The 21,504-nt window shown below is 44.8% G+C and overlaps 1 protein-coding gene across 1 annotated transcript; it reads left to right on the top strand.

Moving 5' to 3' along the window:
* The first annotated feature begins 34 nt into the window (after nt 1–34).
* On the top strand, nt 35–20,653 carry ZFP28 (ZFP28 zinc finger protein). Its single transcript, XM_032612603.1, is given in 10 exon segments — nt 35–562; nt 1,016–1,107; nt 7,821–7,835; nt 7,837–7,948; nt 8,059–8,154; nt 10,014–10,067; nt 10,070–10,176; nt 10,897–11,008; nt 11,352–11,435; nt 16,043–20,653. Coding segments are annotated over 10 exon segments (2,625 nt in total). The 5' UTR covers nt 35–354; the 3' UTR covers nt 17,788–20,653.
* The last annotated feature ends 851 nt before the right edge of the window (nt 20,654–21,504 follow it).

Genomic DNA, 21,504 nt, shown 5'->3' on the forward strand with positions numbered 1-21,504 from the left:
AGACTCGGTTACTATGTGGACAAGCACCTGGGCAGCCGCGGTCCGGAAGGGCCAGGAGCCGCTGACTTGGGGCCGAGTCGACGGACGCTGTGTAGGTCCAGACGGGCCCTGTCCTCCCCGCCCTCTCTCCTCTTGGCGCCGCCGGGACGCCGGCCGGGACTCCGTTTCCCAGAGGGCGCCGCGGCTGACGGACGAGCCTACTTCCGGCGGCGGCCCGCCACCTGGGTTCCAGCTGGCCAGGCAGGGTGGTGGGCTCCGCGGCCGGCCGGGCGGGGCCGGCTGGGTGCCCGGCGTGCCCGGGCGGGCTGGGTGTGTTTTCGCGACCCCGGGGGCGTGTGCGCGCACGGTGGTGACATGCGGGGGACGGCGAGAGCGCGGGCCTGCGGCCTGGGATCCCCACCGCAGCGAGGCGTCCCCCGCACAAAGCCCGGAGCGGGCCGCGGCCGGAGCGCGGGGACCCCGGTTGCTTTCCCTTGCCCTGCCCGGGGAAGGCCGCGCGCAAGGAGTGGCCTTACATCCAGGGGCCAGCGGGGAGCGGCGACCACGGGGCCTGAGAACAGAGGTGAGTGTGACAGGTGGCCCGGCGGGTGGACGGGGACGAATTCATCCCCTCAGGGTGAGGGGAGGGTGGGGTCTGGGACAGGAGGCTTCTCGGGGCCCAAGTGCTGGTGAATGGCGTCCCTGGACTCCGGGGCTGTTGGATGGGGGCATCCAAAGGCCTGGAAATTCAACCCGAGAGCATCAGTCCGCGGTACAGGATCACTCTAACCGGCCACCTTCCTGTTTCAGGGCTCCTAGAGAGAAGACACCCCCCCTCCCTACCCGTGACAGCCCCTAGTAGAGTAGTGACCACATCCCAGGTGACCCTTCAAAACTGGTCCCATCCTACTCATGCTCTAGCATTTGACGCTCCACTTGTTGAATCCGTTTCAGATTTACAGCTGTCGTTTAAGAGTCAGCAGGAAGGGAGCATGGTGTAGATCTGGCCTGTAGCTACTTCTCTCTCTTCCCCCAGCTCTGCCTTCCAGGGACACGGCCTTTGTCCAGGTGAGGAGACACAAGCAGGAGGCGGCAGGGACAGGAATTGAACGGCAAGCCACCTCCCAGGTGAGTTGGCATTTCCTCTCTCTTCTCTGAAATGCAAGCTTGCTTTTCAGGACTTAATAATGTTTATTTTCTTTCAAAAGTTTTCAATCTAAGAGACCTGTCAGGGGAGCTGGTTCCCATTTCCTCACATTCTGGTGAGTGACGGGCTACAGGGACAGCCCAGGGCCTCCCTCCCTGCTTTCTCTTCATCCCACTCAGAGTTCGTTCTTCATTGAAGAAACGATTCAGCCCCTCCCTGTGCAGCTTTTCTCAGAGGGACTCTGACGGAGCAGAAAGGTACTCCTTAGTGCAAACAGGACAGCCCCTTGTGTTGTACCTGGTGTGTTTGGTATTCTCTTTGTGCCAGCCCCTGGAGAGACAGATGGCTAAGCCCCAGTCCCTGCTCCCAAGGAGCTCACAGCCTGTGGGTGGAAAGTCATGGAAGCATACAGGGTTCTGAGTGTGAGTTTTAGGACCAGGTACTGTGAGAGTGGGCGGGAGGAACTCTTGGCTCCTAGCTGCCTGTCGGGGAAGAGTAAGGAGGTGATTTCTGAGCCCCATGTTTTGAAGAGAGAGGAGAGGTTTGGCAGACAGAAGAGGAAAGGGCAGCCCCGGTGCAATATGGAAGGCTGTCTTTTCCTCACTTGATTGCGTTCCTTCTTAGAATGCTAATAAATTCTTTGTTTCTGTCAGCTGTGTCTCCTAAATTTGTGATTGCCAGCTCATAAACGTATGAGTTGGGTTCCAGTTGCCCAGACTGCATAGATTACCAGTGATCTCCATCCACATTACCAAAGGCAGTGCTCAGTTCTTCGTCTTTCCTGATTATCTTTGGCACTTGACGACCATTGGCGTTTGAAATAGTTCAGGGCTTGGTAGGCTTTCACTGTAAAGGGCCAGGTAGTAAATATTTTAGGCTTTGCAGGCTGTGAGGTCTCTGCTGCAGCTACTTCCCTCTGCCTTGTAGAGCTAAAGCAGCCACAGAAAATACGTAAGTGATTGGGTGGGATTGCGTTCCAATAAAATTTTACTTACAAAAACAGGTAACTGCCACCCCCTGAAAGAGCTCGCCCTGGCCCTCCCGCCTTCCTGACTTCTCAGCGTTCACTGCTGGTTCCTCCTCACCCTCCTGACCTACAGCTGTCCCTGTGCCTCTGGGCTCTGTACTTGGCTCTCTCCTCTTGTCTGTCTGCAGCACTTTCCTTGGGGAGGTCAGCCCATTCTTGTCTGCACAGACCAGCCAAGGACTGACTTCTCCCAATCCGCCTTTCCAGCCCAAAGCTCTCCTCTGAGCTCCAGGCCTCTGTGTCCAACTGGACTCCTCCACGTGAATGTCGAATAGGTAACACAAACCTAACACGTCCAGACCCAGGTTCCTGGGGTTCCCCCCGACAATTGCCTCTGTCTCTGTGGCAGTTTCATGCTCTGAGTTACTCAGGCCAGAAGCTCTGCTGTCATTCTTGTCTCCTCTCTTGCCCTCACCTCCCACGTTTGGTCCATTTGCAAATCCTGTCAACACTGTTTTCATGTTGTACCCAGAATCTGACAGTTATCACCACTGCCACCACCGCCTCGGTCCTCATTATCTTGCCGTTGGCCCCTTCTACTCATGCTCCCCATGGTCGCTTCCCAATGTAGCAGCCAGAGGAGTCTGTTCTGCCACTCTCTGCTCAAACGCCCCAATGGCTTTCCCAAATGAAGGCCAGCTCCTTAATGTGACTGACAGGGCCCCGAGTGACCCGGCCCCCTGAACTCTGACGTGTGCTACCACACTCCCCCATCACTCACTTTACTTTCTCAAAAGTTGCCTTCTTGTTTTCCTGATCACTGTGTCTAAAATTTCAGAGCCTCCCACCCAAATTCCTCACATCCCTCTTCCTTGCTTTACTTTTTAAGACTCTTAGCACTTTTCAATATACTGTATACTTAGTTTATCTGGTTTTCTCTTGTCTGATTCTCTTGTACCACAAAGTACATTTGACACAGGCAGGGATTTTGGATTCTTTTGCCCCAGCGCCTGATATGGAAAATAGGTGGTGGATGAATGTGTGAATGTAGTCTTAAAGTTCTCCTGGAGCCAATGTTTCACTATTTAATATAGCATTACAATGATACTTTTTATACCTGAAAATGTGCATTATCTCTGATTACTTTCTATGAGTATATTCCCAGAAGTTTTTCATTCCTTGTGGATTAAAGTTTACCAAAGTTACATGAAAGCAAAATACTTTAAAAATTATATGTGGATGGAACAGCAGTAGGGTCTCAAAAGCTAGAATTCTAGATTTTACTTTTTTACTTTAAAAAAAAGTAAACTTTACCCCCCTCAAAAAATTATTACAGAATTTTCATTTGTGTATTTTAAAAATTAACTGAATTGAATTGAACCAAAAAAAACCCCTTTGGTGCATTTTTTTTCCTGTAAAATACTTTTTTTTTTAAACTAGTTTGTTTGTTTTAATTTTTACTCATTTGTTTGGCTGCACCAGGTCTTAGTTGCGGTGTGTGTGATCTTTAGTTGCGGCACGTGGGATCCAATTCCCTGACCAGGGATCGAACCCGGGCCCCCTGCATTGGGAGCATGGAGTCCTAACCTCTGGACCACCAGAGAAGTCCCTCCTGTAAAATACTTTTTACTCGTTTTTTTCCTGTAAAATGTTAACACAAAGTATTTTTCTGTAAGGATAAGGTTGCTTTTTGCTTTTTATTTGTTTTTAAAGTTTATCTCGTCTTTATTATGTTTGAGAGTTAAAGCACCAGATCAATTTCATACTATCAGTACAGATTCTGTACCTGTATGTTTCCTCCGTGGTGTAGTATGACCCTGTGAAACCCACTTGAAAGTCTGCACGTCTGTATGATGGCAACAGGAATAAGACCAGGACCTGCACATTCTCGCTGTGTCCTCACATGGTGGAAGGGGCTGGGGAGGTCTCTGGGGCCTCATCTGTAAGGACACTAATCCCATTCATGAGGGCGGGCCTCCCAGAGGCCCCCACCTCCAAATACCATCACACGGGGCATTAGGATATCAACATAGGAAGTTTAGGGGGACACAAACATTCAGACAAAGAGCTAACAAAAGTCATTGATTCTGTATATAAGGAGCAATCTGTATAAACTGGGAAAATGTCTTAAAAGGATTACACATACTGTTACTTTGGGGTCCCTCTGGAATATGAGATTGGAGAGATGGGGAAGGGAATGTTTCTTATTAAGAAGAAAAATCAAAACCAAAAAAACCCAGTTGCCAAGTATAAGAAAATATTTGAACTTGTATTCTTCTCTTTAAGGGCCCCCAAATTCCAGTTTTACCAATAACAAAGTAGTAACAAGTGCTAGAAAAATAAGCAGCATTTTCTCTGGCTCCAACAGACTTATAAAGTTACTGTAAAGATCCTGTGAAGATATTTTAAAAGATACTGTAATTTGTATACAATTTATATACTCCATATAATGTACATATTTTGTTTCATTTAGTAAGGAATATCAGAAAGCTATTTGAATATCTGAAAAAATTAAGTACAAGACTTCCCAGCCAAGGAGAAGGCAGTTAGAATTGTAAGATTGGAACCTGCAAAAACCCATCATTCATTCATTCATTCATTCATGCTGTGCCAGGTCTCAGTTGCTGCACGTGGGATCTATGTTGTGGCATGCGAACTCTTAGTTGTGGCATGCATGTGGAATTGAACCTGGGCCCCTGCATTGGGAGCACGGAGTCTTACCCACTGGACCACCAGGGAAGTCCCAAAATCCCATCTTTTAGAATTGGGTCAGAAAAGAAGCAGAAAAGTAGCCTCTGTCTCAGCACCTGTGTCTTTGAATGCAATTGAAAATGTTTGCCAAAAAAAAAAAATCTGCATTGAAATGTTTTGTTTGTTTTTAAACCACTTTGTTGAGGCAAGATTGACACATAGAAAGCAGCACATTTTTAATATGTACAACTCGCTGAGTTTGAGGATAAATATATACTCATGAAACCAGCACCCCCATCAAGGCCATAGACTTATCTATCAGTTCCCAAAGTTTCCTCCCTTCCCTCTTTAGTATTCTTACTTTTTTGGCAGTGAAAGCACTTAGCATAAGACCTACCTTCTTGGCCGACTTTAAGAATGCAGTGTAGGGAATTCCCTGCCGGTCCAGTGGTTAGGACTCCGTGCTTTCACTGCTGAGGGCCCGGGTTCAATCCCTGGTTGGGGAACTAAGATCCCACAAGCCGTGGGGTGTGGCCAAAAAAGAAAAGAACACAGTGCAGTATTCTTAGCTATAGGCACTGTGCTGTACATTAGAACTCCAGAACTTACTCATCCTGCATTACTGAAACTTTCTACTCTTTGATCATCCCCATTTCCCCCTCCACTGGCCCCTGGAAGCCACCATTCTCTCTATTTCTAAGAGTTGGGACTATTTTAGATTCCACATATAGGTGAGATCGATCATGCAGTTTTTGTCCTTCTCTCTGGCTTATGTCACTTAGCATATGTTTCGAAATGTTTGGGTTTTCATATACCTAAATATTTCCACTGCTGAGTCTCGTGCAGTTTTCAAAACTTGAAGGCATTTAAGGAACCGCAGGTGCAAAATGCAGGTCAGTAACAGATCAGGGTGAACAACCCGGGGAACGAGAGCCAAGCCTGCCTAGCGAGGTAAGCGCTCCTGCCAGCCACTCAGCCAGCAAATCCGTTCCTCTGCCTTTGAGGCTGGGTGCACTCACTTGAGGACTTGCTGCTGTGAGCTGGCCTGCATTTGAGCACGTCTTTGCTCAAGGCTGACTAAGCAGTTCCTGGCTGTTTCCCGCAAGTGTCACCAGGTGTTTTCCGTGTTTTATGGGGCCTTGGCGTCTCCCGCTTAGGAGCGCCCTGCATCGGGACTTCACCATCTCCACACAAAGCAGGATACCACTCACAGAACCCTTTACACAGTTCAGTTAAAAATCTTCAAAGTTGGTGCAAGTTAAAGAACGTGTGATAGTATTATATATTATTCAACAGATAACAAATCTCCAAGGGGCTTTCGTTGCTGGTAGAATTTAAATGGAAGGGTTGAGCCGTGGGTCAAAGTCGGCAGAGCGAACGTTCATTTGGTGTTTACACGGCACCTCACATTCTGAGCGCCATGCTTGTGCCATCCTTTTTAACCCATGTCACGGTCTGTGAGGTTGGTTTTATTGATGTTTCCCTTTTAAACATGGGCAACTGAGACGTAGAGGGGTTAAGTAACTAGCCGAGGTTTCAGAGCCGGTGAGTGGACAGAGTCCTGAATTCAGCCTTCGGGGTAGTTGGACTTTTTTGCTTCCTGATTTGAGTCTATGCTTTGAAAATCCCAAGGCTGCCAGATATTTAAGTATACCTTCTGTTAGCCTCAGATTCTGGGGGTCAGAGTTTGAATTGAATAAATGTTCAGAATACATTAGGATGTATCAGCATTGTACACTGAAATCATAAAATTATGCTACATAAGATTCCACCCGCAGTGCACGAGTAGCAGGCCCAGTCATAGATGGGCTTGCAGTGCCTCCTCGATACTTGCCCGCTTCTCTGAGATGCCACCTTGATTCTTTTTTTGTAATTGTGGTGTAGTTGACAACATAGTGATTCACAATTTTTAAAGGTTATACTCCACTTATAACTATTACAAAATGTTGGTTGTATTCCCTGTGGTGTACAATACACCTTGATTCTCAAAGGCATCTTATTAATGAAAAGCTTTATCGTATTTTTCATTCTAATTATACACTCATCTTTATTTCAGAAAAAAAGAATTCGGTTAGTTTGTTTGTTTTAAATGAACATTCAACATGTGGTGAACACTAAAAGCAAATAGAAATCCTTAGAACACAGTTTGGGGTTCAGTCATGTGATGTTCACCTCCAGGTTTATTTCCCCATTCTTTTTTTTTTTTCCCCGCCCTGGGAGAAAGAAGGATTTATCATTACTTGCAGGAAGCGATGAGAACACTGGGGATCTTTCCCAAAGCAGTGTCTCCTGTTTCCCCATTCTTGTGCTGATCCAGGACACTTGACTGTCCTCATGGTAAAAAACGCTCTGGTACCTGTTGTGCGTGGAACAATTTAGCCTCTGTTATTTATTGTTTCTAATTGATGTCACGTATTTCTCTCGTGTGTACCTCCTGTCACCAGCACAAAATTGCCAGTTCTCCGAGGGTAGAGGCTCTCTATTTTTCTCTTCTCTCTGAAGTTTACAGTGTAATGAGGCCCACTGTCCAGTAATTAACTAGATTTCCACATCACTGGGTATTTTCCCTTACATGTATAATCTCCTACCTAAAATGAAGAGGGGGTAACCCTTAGGCCCCTATATTAACTTGCAAGGACTGCCATAAGGAGAACACCACAGGCTGGGCAGCTAAAACAACAAACAGTATACCGTTCTGGAGGACAGAAGTTTAAGACCAAGGAGTGAGCGGAGTTGGTTTCCCCTGAGGCCCTCTCGTTGACTTGTAGACAGTCGCCCCTCGATCGCTCTGTTGTCACATGGTCCTCCCTCTGCGCTCACCCATCCCTGATTTCTTCCTCCTCTTAACAAGAATACCAGTCAGATTGGATCAGGGCCCAACCGTGCGACTTCATTTAACTTTTAGTCACCTCTTTGAAGGCCCCGTCTCCAAATACAGTCACCTTCTGGGTACGGGGGGTTGGGGCTTCGACGTGTGCATTTGGGGGGGCAGGGCCTGAGCACTGGTCCAGCAAGAATGTGCTTTTGTCGTTTCAGAGCTTGGTGACATTTGGGGGATGTGGCTGTAGAGTTCTCCCCAGAGGAGTGGGAGTGGCTGGACTCTGCTCAGAGGAGTCTGTACAGGAGTGTGATGCTGGAAAACTACAGGAGCCTGGTCTCGCTGGGTAAAGGCCCCCCCTCCCTCCTCATCACCACACCCTGCACCATCCTCTTCCTTCAAGCCAAGGACAGACCCCACAGCATGACCACGTCCCGTTTCTTCTTACATATTTAGGACTTTGTGTTTCTAAGCCCCAAATGATCTCCTCACTGGAACAGAGGAAGGAGCCCTGGGCGGCGAAGAGAACGTTGACAAGAGGCGGGTGTCCAGGTGAGCGTGGGAGACCCAGGTGGGGTGAGGCCATGGCAGTCGCAGCTCCGCACCTTCAGACACCTGGGATCATCAGCAGCCTTGAGCCTCTGGCCTGGGAGGGAAAAATCTAGGCCTGGGCTTTGCAAATTCTCCTTCTCCCCATCTCTTCTCTCCACCTCTGCTTCCCCCCCACCAAGTGTAACTTTTTTGTTTGTTTGTTTTTGTGGCCACGCCACGCAGCCTCTGGGATCTTAGTTCCCCAACCAGGGATCGAACGCGCTCCCGCCTGCAGTGGAAGGCAGGGTCCTAACCCCTGGACCACCAGGGAAGTCGTGTTACAATTCTTTTAACTCTTGTCCTGTCCTCTGGATCTCATGTTTTCCCAGCACCCGTCTTACCCTTTTGCTTTTCACACTTACACAGTCGTCACTTTCTTTAAAAATCTTCGGCTGATTCTGATGTAGGTTTTACTATCTTATTTCTCTTTGATGAAATGACTTTCATTTACAGACTTCCTTTAACTGATTGTTACTGCACGTCAGCTTTGAGTGAGCCCACCAGGTGCTGGCTGGGAAGATGAGCGTAAGCTGTTAGAAAATTAACCATCCCATAGGGGCGATAAGACATTTCTGTACACATAAGTGCAGTAGAAAGTACTGTCCTACATATGATTAGTGTAAATAGGTACCTAAGAGGAAGAAAAAAGTTATTCCCGGTTTCAAGCCAGGGAAACAAGGTACAAGAGTAGAGCCTTGAGCAGAAAGGTGAGAACGAGAAGAAAGACATTGGTAGTTCAGGAGAGGATTTGTGTTGGGCCGTGATCTGTCTGGGGTCCAGGCGGACTTCCCCCGTGCAAACAGGCTGCGCACAGGTGGGCGACTGGCTCTCAGAAGGAAAGGACACTGATTCTGATTTGATGGTATGTTCTCGCAGATATTGTGATGCAGATATCATCATATTTATACCACTTGGGAGTACAGAGATTTCAACCACACAACACTATTTCTGGAATAGCAAGTTAACCAAGTAAGACAAGGAATCAGAATTACAGATTTCTTTTGGAGGTTCCTGTAATAGGAAATGACTACCATTTCTAAAGAATTGAGAATCTTGTAAGACCTCTTTGTTCAAACCGTACTTCGGCAGAAAAGTTTGTATCAACAGGACAGTTTACAAACTCTGACGACTCACATGGGTCATCGTATGCCCAGGAGAACTGGAATGGCGTTTTGGGGAAAAGTTTTTCCATTTATCATGGTACTAAATCACATTCTCTGAGCTAGTTTTCTGAGACAGAACTGCTTTTTTTCCCTTCTGTTGACCCTTCTTCTGTTGCTGAGACTGTAGTTGATTTTGAAGACTTGTACTTTTAAGGCCAGAATCTGAACATTGGTTAGTTAGCATTGTAATCAAAAAGAAAAGACGTTAGTTTTTAAAAAAAAAGGAGAGAGAAGAAATTTTTGCTAAATAAAATGGAGAAAGAGTCAAAGTGAGACTTCCATAATAGCGCTGAGATAAGGATCATATAGCGTTTCCTCAATAGGCTCTGCCCCTCTTTGTCTATTTGGCCACATTTATCTTAGATTTAAATCTCTGTGAGCTCTCTCACCTCCTGCACTTCGATCTCTTTCTCCAGTCTCCTGCGTAAAACCATAACATGCACTACTTGGTCAACCTTTAGGTGTGAAAACTCACATTGTGTCCTTTAGGGTTAAAGCTACACAAATTGGGAATGGAAGCCAGTTGGTCATACAAAACAGCTTTCGAAACAGTATACTTTTTTTGAGGATTTTTTCCCATCTGATTACATTTTGGAAAATTTCTTCATACTGGTATGTAATCGAAGAGACATTTACCTTCTTAAAAATATCTTTTAGACTCACGGGCTCTGCCCAAGACCAAGGAGTTATCTTCAAAGAAGAGCTTCTGTGAGAAAAGTCATCCCAGGCGGTGCTAATGGAGAGGCCCACAACCTACAGTCTGGAGTGCTCCGTTCTAGGGGAAGACTGGGGTTACAGTGCTGTGTTGGAGAGGCATCTGGTGAGTCAGGGTGTAAATGGAGGGAGAGACACACTTACAGATAAGTTGCATGAGGTAGACTTGGCGAGATTCCTAGTAAGGCACTTACAGAGGCAGCGCTGATGACTCCCAGGAGCTTCCTTGTGTCCTTCACAAAGAAACCCTTCCTTAGGAAAGCGATCTTGTCTGCAGTAAGTGTGGGAGAAGTTTCCGTTGGAATCCAGGGCTGCATACCGACAGAGTGTCCCCCCAGAAGAGAGAGTACCTGCAGTCTTGATACACACAAGGGGGAACACGGGGTCACAGCAAGTCGTAAACAAGTCTGTTTAAATCAGAAATGTTCGACTTGTAATGGATGTGAGAAGACTTTGAATAGGATCTCAACCCTTCCTTTTCATCAGAGATTTCATACGAGAGAAAAACCCTCTGCAGACTTAATTGAACAACATGTGTTGAACGTCAGGAAGCCTCCAGTGAACTTGAGAAAATCCATACTCTCTGTACCTTCATTCTCCTCCAAGAAATTGTAGATTCTCCATGGCACAAACAGTTTCCCCTGTTTTTCTTTTCTTTCCCCCTAAACATATACGACATAGCTAGCTCAGTCGTCATGTGACCGGCATCACTCAGAACCTAGTGAAAATTCTTGGTACATCACAGCATGTGGATGCAGCCCACCCCACAGAGCCATCGTGGGTTCACGAGCACAGTTTGATGAGAAACGTGTTTGTACCATTTCAGGACTTGGTGACCATCACGAACATGGCCGTAGATGTCTCCCAGCAGCCAGACCCAACTCGGAAGAGTTTCTGTAAGAATGTTGTGTGGGAGGACCACAATCTGGGGGCAGTAGGTAAGGATGTTCCTCTCCGAAATCTGAAACTTCAGGAGCCCCCATTTTCGTTCCTCAGTTTTGAATTGTGTGTGTGTTTGGGGGTGGGGTGGGATGGCAGGGTTGTCTTCCAAAGCACTGGGTTGAATTTTTACTCGCAATTCTTAAGAGTGTGACGTTGTAGAGTTGAAAGTTGGTATCTTTGTCATACTTGAAGCATCAACTTCAATATCCTTAAAATACTCTTCACTTTTCTTCCTGTCCTTCCTGTAATAAAGCGCTCTTCCTTCAAAGCCAAGGAATTGGTTGTCCATTTAAGAATGCCAAGGGTATGACTGAAACCCCTGTCTTTTCCCATGTGCAGGACATTGTGTGTCTGAGCCAGACTTGGTCTCTTTGCTGGACCTTGGAAGGAACCCTGGGTGGGTGAAAGGAGAGCTGGCAAGAGGCCCCATCCCCAGGTGAGCGCGGGAGGCCTGGGGTGGAAATGCCATTGCAGGCGAGTGTAGTTCTCACCAAAGAGGGCCAGGTGCTCCTGACGTACAGAGAAAGCCCACCACGTCCTCGGGTTTGGAAAGAAGATTGAGATCCGAGCTTTGAAAATTACATTGTTCTCTCCTCCTCCCTCCTCCCCTCCCCTTCCTCTTCCCCTCCCCCTCCCCTCCTCCCCTCCCCCTCCCCTCCTCCCCTCCCCTCCTCCCCTCCTCCCCTCCCCTCCTCCCCTCCTCCCCGCCCTCCTCCCCTCCTCCCCTCCCCCCCCTCCTCCCCTCCCCCCTCCTCCTCCCCCCTCCTCCCCTCCCCCCTCCTCCCCTCCCCCCTCCTCCCCTCCCCCCTCCTCCCCTCCCCCCTCCTCCCCTCCCCCCTCCTCCCTCCCCCCTCCTCCCCTCCCCCCATCCTCCCCTCCCCCCTCCTCCCCTCCCCCCTCCTCCCCTCCTCCCTCCTCCCCTCCTCCCTCCTCCCCTCCTCCCCTCCTCCCCTCCCCCCTCCTCCCCTCCCCCTCCCCCTCCTTCCCCTCCCCTCCTCCCCTCCTTCCCCTCCCCTCCTCCCCTCCTTCCCCTCCCCTCCTCCCCTCCTCCCCTCCCCCTCCTCCCCTCCTCCCCTCCCCCTCCTCCCCTCCTCCCCTCCCCCTCCTCCCCTCCTCCCCTCCCCCTCCTCCCCTCCCCCTCCTCCCCTCCCCCCTCCCCCCCCTCCCCCCCTCCTCCCCTCCCCCCCTCCTCCCCTCCCCTCCCCCCCTTCTCCCCTCCTCCCCTCCCCCCTCCTCCCCTCCTCCCCTCCCCCTCCCCTCCCCTCCCCCTCCCCTCCCCCTCCCCTCCCCCCTCCCCCTCTCCTACCCCCCTCCTCCTCCTTCCTCCCCTCCTCCTTGCCCCCCCACCCTACCTTCTCTTGGTTGATAACTCCTCCCTGTAGCTCTGCTCTTGTCCTTGGCCACTCAGACATGGATCAGCCACTTGGTTCCTTAAATGATCTCTTCCAGACCCCAAGGGTTTCTGGAGCTGTCTTCCAAAGGTCTGATGTTCATGGTCACATGGCCACTCACTTCGTGATTCATCCATTCCTGTAAGAACCACAAATTGAAGGAGGGAGCCTCTTGGCTTGACATTGGCAGGCGATTGGAGAACGAGGGAATTTACACTTCTGTCCTCAGCCATCAAATATTTACTCCCATGGAGGGGATGACATGTGCATGGATGACTTGCATAAACCAGAGCTTGTGAAGTTCCCAACATGGCCTTAAAGAGGCAAAGGACAGGGTTCCCCCCAGAGAATCCTTGTCTGGGTTGGAGAGGGTGGGCAGATGGATTGCAAGAAGACGTGGGCAGAGGGCCATTTCTTCGATACACAAGGAAGGAAAAGAAACTTCTTTTGAAAATAATGGTTTTCAGAAAGTGTAATCCTGTCACCTGTCTGGGAAAGGAATAGAAAATCATAACCCGTAATCACAATACGTTAACAAGACAACTTTAGGCCCTTCAAGCCCTGGTGAACACATATGTTGTTTTACGTGGTAGAAGTAGAGTTTGCGTTCCGTCCTGCGTACCGATGTTTTCACGTGAGTTCCATGTTCCGTGTGCCACTGCTCAATTAGGTTGCATCACATTTCTTGGTGTTAAAAGTATAATAGGCACCTTTATGTTAGTGAAGGCTGTACATTTTGGGGATGCCTGTATCCCTGGAAGTGGAAATCTGCTGAGCTCTGAGAGTTTTCTGTTCTAGTGACTCTAGCAATGGCCAGATGACTAGATGTATGGGTTTAATTGCATCATCGTAGCATTGGGTAGTTTGGTGAAAATGTTTAGCTTATTATTTGGTGAAAGATTATAGCCTAAGGTTATTTTTTTATTATGAAAATGAGTTGAATACTTTCCTCAAATTTTGTTATTGTCTTTATCCTTTTGTAAAATGTCCCTCATTTATATCCATTTCTCTATTTGTGTCTTAAATTTTTTTTGTTTTTGATTTTTTTTTAAATATTTGGCTGTGTCCAGTCTTAGTTGTGGCATGCAGGATCTTTCATTGCAGTGCGCGGGCTTATCTCTAGTTGTGGCGTGTGGGTTTTCTCTCTCTAACAGTGGTGCATGGGCTCCAGAGCATGTGGGCTCTGCAGTTTGCAGCACACGGGCTCTCTAGTTGAGGTACATGGGCCCAGTAGTTATGACCACGCAGCATGTGGCATCTTAGTTCCCCAACCAGGGGTCAAACCCATGCCCCCTGCAGTGGAAGTGCAGAGTCTTAACCACTGCACTGCCAGTCCAGTCCCAGTGGGGGTTTTTTAATGTGAACATTAATTTTTTAATGTATTGTCTCAAACTATCTTTTACATATGGTAATAAGTATTTTTTCACTAGAATTTTTTTAATTGTACATAAAATTTTTAAAAATTTTATATAGTCTAATATATTACTACTTTTATGATTTCTCCTTCTATTTGTATCCTTAAAAAGTAGACAGAAACTTCATCTAAGTGGCTCTCTAGTATTACAATATATGGAAATACCATAATTTACTTAACTAATTTACTGTTGAGGGTATTTGAACCTTTAGGTTTTTTCTGGTTTTCACCTGTAATAAACTGTGGTCCAGTTTGTTCATTTCTCTTTGCATGATCAAAGTATACATGTCTTTTAAGTTTCATGAACATAACAGGCCGTAATACCATTGGTAAACAATATATGAGAATACCTGTTTCCATACATCTTCACTAATAGTATTTTGGGTTTTTTAAAATATTTTCCAAGCTGTGGGGTGAAAATTGAGTTTTGTTTAATTTTTATTTTGCAGACTACTTGTGAGGTTGTGAATACATGTGTTTAAATCCATTCAGGGTTTATACTCTGTTAGTGATGTCTTCATGCCCATTGCCCACATTTCTGCTGGGTCATATTTCCTTGCCTGTATATAGCATGAATGTAAATCCTGTTTTATAAATGTGATATTTTTTCCCCCAATTTCCTGTGGCTTGAAAGGTTGCATGTGGTGTTTCTTGCTATCCAGTATTTTAGATTGGTAGCTTCATTTATAGAAGCTTTAGCTTTGATTTTTGTTTCATTCATGGTTTTTTGTTTCTGTTAATAGATATATTACTCCCATCTGTACTGTACAACAAATTTGTTTGGTCTTGTTTCTGTTGCTTATTTAATTCTTCCTTGTTTCTCTCCATGAATACATTATTAAGTCTTTCTATCCATGAACACAGGATGTCTTTCCATTTATCTAGCTCTTAATTTTATTAAGCAGTGTTTGTAGTTTTCAGTGTACAGTCTTGCACCCTTTAAGGTAACTTTTTTCCTCAATAATTTATTCCTTCACTGCTATTTTTCATGGAATTATTTTCATAATTTCCTTTTCAGATTGTTCATTCCTAGTGTATGGAAATACAGCTGATTTTTGTGTGTTGATCTTGTATACTGCAGTTTTGATGACTTGATGTATCAGCTCTAATACCTTTCTTGTGGATTGTTTAGGGTTTTCTATATATGGGATCATATCATCAGCAAGTACAGTTTTTTTTTTCCTTTCTAATTTGGATGACTTTTATTTCTATTTCTAATTGCTCTGGCTGGAACTTCCCAGGTATCTTTGTCTTGTTATTGACCTAAGAAGGAAAGCTTTCAGTGTTTAGATGCCATTTAAAAAAAAATACTTTATTTTCCTTTTTTAAAGATCATCTTTTCCCAAACATCTGACTCTCTGCATCATCTCTCTCCCCAGCACCACTTTGATCTCTGTACATTTATTGTGATATAGCTCTACTTGCACAAGTTTTTGGTACATGCTAAGTGATTTAGCGAAGGGATTTCAGACATAATCATTCCTCCCTGCAAGCTTGTAGTCTGAGGTAAGCCATATACCCAATCAGTGGTGTGTATGATGTAATTAAATATAATATCAGCACTCACTATTTTTATAGAAACAGTCTTTCCAGAATGAGAAATTCCATTACTTAAATGGCCAGAGAAGAAATGAGGATTTTGTCAGGCTTGCAGAAGCAAGCAGGTCAGTGTAAAAATGATTTCTATGTGACCGCTGAACTTTAGCCATCAGTTGGCACTGTAGGTTCTGTTGAAATCAGTCAAATAAGATACATTGACAGAAACACCATTTCTGGTTGTAGGGGAGTGATTGGGCTTTCAGGACTCTTAATGAACGTCATAGAATACACTGTCCTTTTGTGTTTGATGTGCTTCTTGGAACAACTTTGGTGACATGATGACTGCCCTGGCATCAAAGCTGCATAGCCAGGGGTGAGAAAGGGTGAAGAGAATGACTGTCATAGACTGTATTTTTAGGTGATGTGATTACAAAACATTTTTCCGACTCCTGATGCTTCTGATGTGTGACTGATTCCACGTACATTTATCTTTTTTTCTATTCACCTCTCTGGGTTCCTGTATGAATCCAGTCTGGGCTCGTCTTACATACATTGTAGACTGCATGTTCACATGTTTTAGAGGTGCACAATTTATGTGGTTTAATTAGGGTTTAATTCACCAATTAGTGAGTTTCTTCATGGTTTTCCTTTTAGTAGATTCCTTTTCTCCCAGCCCATGATAAAAGAAATGTTTGTTTCTTGTTTATTTTCTTGATATCTTTCAGGCCAGCAGTCTATACATGAGACCCAGGAATTATTTCCGAAGCAGGATTCATTTGCTGAAGTGGTAATGGACAGAACTTCAAACACTAACCTAGAGAGTTCCACTTTCAGAGGAAGCTGGGATTCTGAGGGTCTGTTTGAAAGGAAGCTGGCAGGTCAGAAGACACAATTCAGGCAGGAGGCAGTCACTCACAACAAAACCCTCTCTAAGGAAAGAGAGTGTCCGTATAACAAATCTGGAAGATGGTTCCACTTGGACATTTCAGAAGAGAGAGTTCACCGCTGTGATTCAGTTAAGAAAACTTTCCCCCCAAGTTCAGTGGTAATAAAACATGCAGGGATCTATGCAGGAAAAAAACTTTTCAAATGTAATGAATGTAAGAAAACCTTTACCCAGAGCTCATCCCTCACCGTGCATCAGAGAATTCATACTGGAGAGAAGCCCTATAAATGTAAGGAATGTGGAAAGGCCTTCAGTGACGGCTCATCCTTTGCCCGACATCAGAGATGTCACACCGGCAAGAAGCCCTACGAATGTATGGAATGTGGGAAAGCCTTCATACAGAACACATCCCTTATCCGTCACTGGAGGTATTATCACACTGGGGAGAAACCCTTTGACTGCATCGACTGTGGGAAAGCCTTCAGTGATCACATCGGACTCAATCAGCACAGGAGAATTCATACTGGAGAGAAGCCCTACAAATGTGATGTGTGTGACAAAGCCTTTAGGTATGGCTCATCCCTGACTGTCCATCAGAGAATTCACACAGGAGAGAAACCATACGAATGTGAGGTGTGTAGAAAAGCCTTTAGCCATCATGCCTCACTCACTCAGCACCAAAGGGTGCATTCTGGAGAGAAGCCTTTTAAATGTAAAGAATGTGGGAAAGCCTTTAGGCAGAATATACACCTTGCTAGCCATCTGAGGATTCATACTGGTGAGAAGCCCTTTGAATGTGGGGAATGTGGTAAGTCCTTTAGCATCAGTTCCCAGTTGGCCACCCATCAGAGAATTCATACCGGAGAGAAGCCCTATGCTTGTAAGGTCTGCAGCAAAGCTTTCACCCAGAAGGCTCACCTGGCGCAGCATCAGAAAACTCACACAGGAGAGAAACCCTACGAGTGTAAGGAGTGCGGGAAGGCCTTCAGCCAGACCACACACCTTATTCAACACCAGCGAGTTCACACGGGAGAGAAACCCTATAAGTGCATGGAATGTGGGAAGGCCTTTGGCGACAACTCCTCCTGCACTCAGCACCAGAGGCTTCACACTGGCCAAAGGCCCTACGAATGTATTGAATGTGGGAAGGCCTTCAAGACAAAGTCGTCCCTCATCTGTCATCGCAGAAGTCACACTGGGGAGAAACCTTACGAATGTAGTGCGTGCGGCAAAGCCTTCAGCCATCGGCAGTCCCTTAGTGTCCATCAGAGGATTCACTCTGGAAAGAAACCGTATGAATGCAAGGAATGCAGGAAAACCTTCATCCAAATCGGACACCTCAATCAGCACAAAAGAGTGCACACGGGAGAGAGACCCCACAACCATAAGAGAAGTAGAAAGGTCTTCAGGCAGAGCACACACTTTGCACATCAGAGAATCCACACTGGAGAGTCACCTGCACGCCCCTCTTTACCTGCTACATCAAATCCTGTGGATCTGTTACCCAAGTTTCTCTGGAATCCACCCTCACTCCCATCACTATAGTCCTGAGACATTGTGACTCAGATAGACCACTCCAGCAGTTTAAAACCTGTTCTCTCTCTTTCTGTCTATTCTGTTCTTGTCCTGTACAAGTTTGTTCTTCACATTGTTGGGGTTAGAACGTGAAGATTTTTGTTTTAAGTGAAAATAGAATTCATTTATTCCTCATGTAAACACTTACGTTGAGATCCTTCATATTGATTAATGCATAAGATATGTGTAGCACAATGGCTGGTCCATACTAAGCGTTCAGTAATGTTAGCTCTTTTAAAAACATTGTTTTCAGACATTGAAAAGTTACCACAGGCAACTCTGACTGAAAATGATGCATAGAATGAAGCTAAGAGAAGCCGGATATTAGATCAGGAACAGGCGTTTCAAGACAGTGAGGCTTTGCCTGTTCTGGTTTAAAACTTGATTCCATAATGTTGAGTTAGTATTATAGCTTTTCATTTATCTGCATAAAGTGTAAGGTGCTGTGACCTTGTTGGTGAGAAAATTACATCTGACAACAGTCTTAGAAAGTGTGTAGAGAACATGGGTGAGGAGGCCACCTGGAAGAAAAGAACTGAAACAATCAGAGGAGAAGACAAGGTTCACCTGCGTACATTTAAACCTTCTGACATGTATTAGAAAATTTGGCAAGATTTGATCATTTAAAGTCACCTGGGCTTATGCGTGAATTCCATTAAAGTTTCAAAGAACCACTAACCTTGAGGCAGACTAATCTTGACTATGACTCATGGCCAGAGCCTCACTGACTGTTTCGTATGGCCCATGATCTGAATTTTAAAAATTATTTTAATGGAGGAACAAGTGAAAAGAATAATAGCTTAAGACAACATGAAAATTATATGAAATTTAAATTTCAGTGTCCGTAAATAAAGTATTATTGGTTTACAGCCATGCTCATTTGTTTACATATTGCCTAGGGCTGCTTTCACTCTACAATAGCAGACCTGAGTAGCTGCAACAGAGACAGTATTGCCTGCAAAACTTCAAATATTTACTCTGTCCTTGTGCAGAGAAAGTGTGCCGACTCCTGCTCCAGTGCAGAGAAAAATACACAAAAGGTTCTAATTATTTTTATGAGGATGATACAACTCTCCCATCAAAAACAAGAAAAACTATAAAGCAACTTATGAATAGAGGTGAAAGAATGTTATTAAACTGTTGAACAATAGGAAATGTCAATAAAAAGAAATGCTATATTTTTCTAGTTGAAGTAATACTGTTAAAATGTTTGTAAATTGTCACTCCCAACAATCTCAGTAGGATATGTTTGCTCTGACAGTTTTAGCTGAAAACCACACAAAGAAGGATGATTTGTCAAACATAGCAGGACATTTAAAAAATGTTTTGGTCGGACTTCCCTGGCGGTCCAGTGGTTAGGACTCTGTGCTTCCATTTCAGGGGGTGCGGGTTCGATCCCTGGTGGGGGAGCTAACATCCCGCATGCGTGGTGCGGCCAGAAAAAAAAAAGAATCATTGAAAAAATGTTTTGGTATATAATAAGATTAGTGTTTCATTATTGGGGAAATGATGTTGTAACAATTGATTATCCACTCTCCAAAAACAGAAGCATACCTAGACCTTACAGAGAAATATAATACAGTTGTATTTATCGGCTCTGATTATGAAATAATATGTTAGAGGCGAACACAGAAAGGAGGAAGGCTTTACTGAGTAGGACATGGATCCCTGGAAGACATGAAGAGAGTAAGCTGGCCTGTACAAAGATTTAAATAAACTTCGATATGGTGAAACGTGTCAAAAAAGATGTAAGAGGCAACTGGCAGAAAATACAACACATACGAAAAAATATGTCATTTAAGAACAGAGTGCTATGACACAAAGCAGTCGGGGAACTAGGCAGTGCTTACCAACAGGCGTGTCACAGTGGAAGAACTCGAATAAAGAAAATTTGTTAGGTTCTTAACCTTGTTGCTCAGAAAATTACAGATTTAAAACGAATCTTCTTGACTCGCAGATGGATTAAAATCTAAACTGCAGTTCATTTCCCATACTAGTTATTGTGGGAAAACCGGAGGTTGTTCATCATTACTAGTGTAGATTTGTCTCCTCCTGTTTGGGGTGGCAATATGGCATGACCTATCCACACTATAAATATGCATTCCTTTTGAAACAGTAATTCTAGATCTAGGAGTTTCATCCCAATGGAATAAATATATAGATATAAATAATGTTTATTGCAAAATCTTTTTAATTACAATAAATAGGATTTCAGTATCCTGCCAAGCAGATTGATTAAATTGTGATTATTCAATACAGTATTGTCCAGTTAGCAGAAAGAGATTAAGCTCTACATATGCTCCTATGGAGTATTGTCTGTCCACAATATATTAAATGCAATATGTGATTTGCAGAACTTTATGTGTAAAATAATCTTGTAGTCATAGAGTCAAAATTAATATTGAATATATATGTGTGCGTGTATATGTGTGTGTGTGTCTATATATATATTTTTTTCAGTATATATGTTGAAATCTGTTTTTGTCTTTAACACATGCTTTTCCTAGCTCTTTGTTGGCACTTTGCCTTCATTCTGTATTGTACTGTTGGACTGCCAGTCACACATGGGTCTAATTAAGCCAGTCAGGTTTTTCATTCTTTGTTTTTTGACCGGAGACACGGGGCAAATATTAGGCTTTATGTATGGGCCATAAGGGATGTTTTCTTTTAGTATTCATTTTGATTGGTTGGGCCACTTGTTGTAACAGCTATTATAAAGATATGGAACATCACTCCTGGACTGCAAATAGGTGGAATTGAGTCATCCTTTGGCAGCAGCCTAAAGATTTCTGCATCTCTACCTGTCTGATCCATTAAAATGATTCCTGCACCCTCACATCCTAGTTTTGTTTGGTTCTTTAAATCTTCAAGGTATCTGGTATCCTTTCAATATTTAACTTCTAAGCTGGAGTCATCTTTTATTCTCATACAGAAATTGGTACTAGAGGATGATTCTCAGACTACAGAGAAGCAGAATATTAAGGGCTGATTGAAAGAGATAGGTTAAAAGACAGAGAAACTTGTAATCCTGTGTTGTGTTAGGAAAGGATAGTCATGATGTAGCAGGATCATAAGCCCACTGCACACAAGGGTCTGGATAGCTCTTACCAAAAACTAAAGGCAGTGAGCAATGCCAGCTCCAAAAGTAAGTGTGATGCTTGTTTACAATGAAACTAGATAATTAAAAGTGAAAGGCCACTTGAAATTCTGACCTTAAGAAAGGCATTGAAGTCAGACCTTTCTATGATTGTGTTGGGAGTCTTCTTAACTGCTTCTAACCACGGGGCTGGCAAATCCTGAAAGCCAAGTGCAACAGTAGATCCAGGTGTTTGCTGAGCTATGATACTTACTGAATTCCCAACCTCGCCACTTCTCTTAGATGAAAGTGAAGTGTGGGGAAAGATTTGAATTCATGTAACTGGAATGGGGCTATCACGAAAGATTCAAGCATCTTAGAAAACTTTTGACTTTCTCAAACCTTAAGAAACCTCCCTACTCATTCTCTTTGCCATACATCTGTGACAAAACTCTTGAGTCTGCTTTTCTAGTCTTGAAATGCAGACAGGGAGGAGATTCGTGTCATCCAGAAATATTTAATATCCTTTATTATATCAAAAATCTAGGACACATTTTTGGAAATGTCATCTCGAGGGTTAGAATTTACATTGTATAATATATAAGGACTTG

The sequence above is a fragment of the Phocoena sinus genome, chromosome 19 (assembly GCF_008692025.1).
Source record: "Phocoena sinus isolate mPhoSin1 chromosome 19, mPhoSin1.pri, whole genome shotgun sequence".
In the NCBI taxonomy this organism is placed as follows: Eukaryota; Metazoa; Chordata; class Mammalia; order Artiodactyla; family Phocoenidae; genus Phocoena; species Phocoena sinus.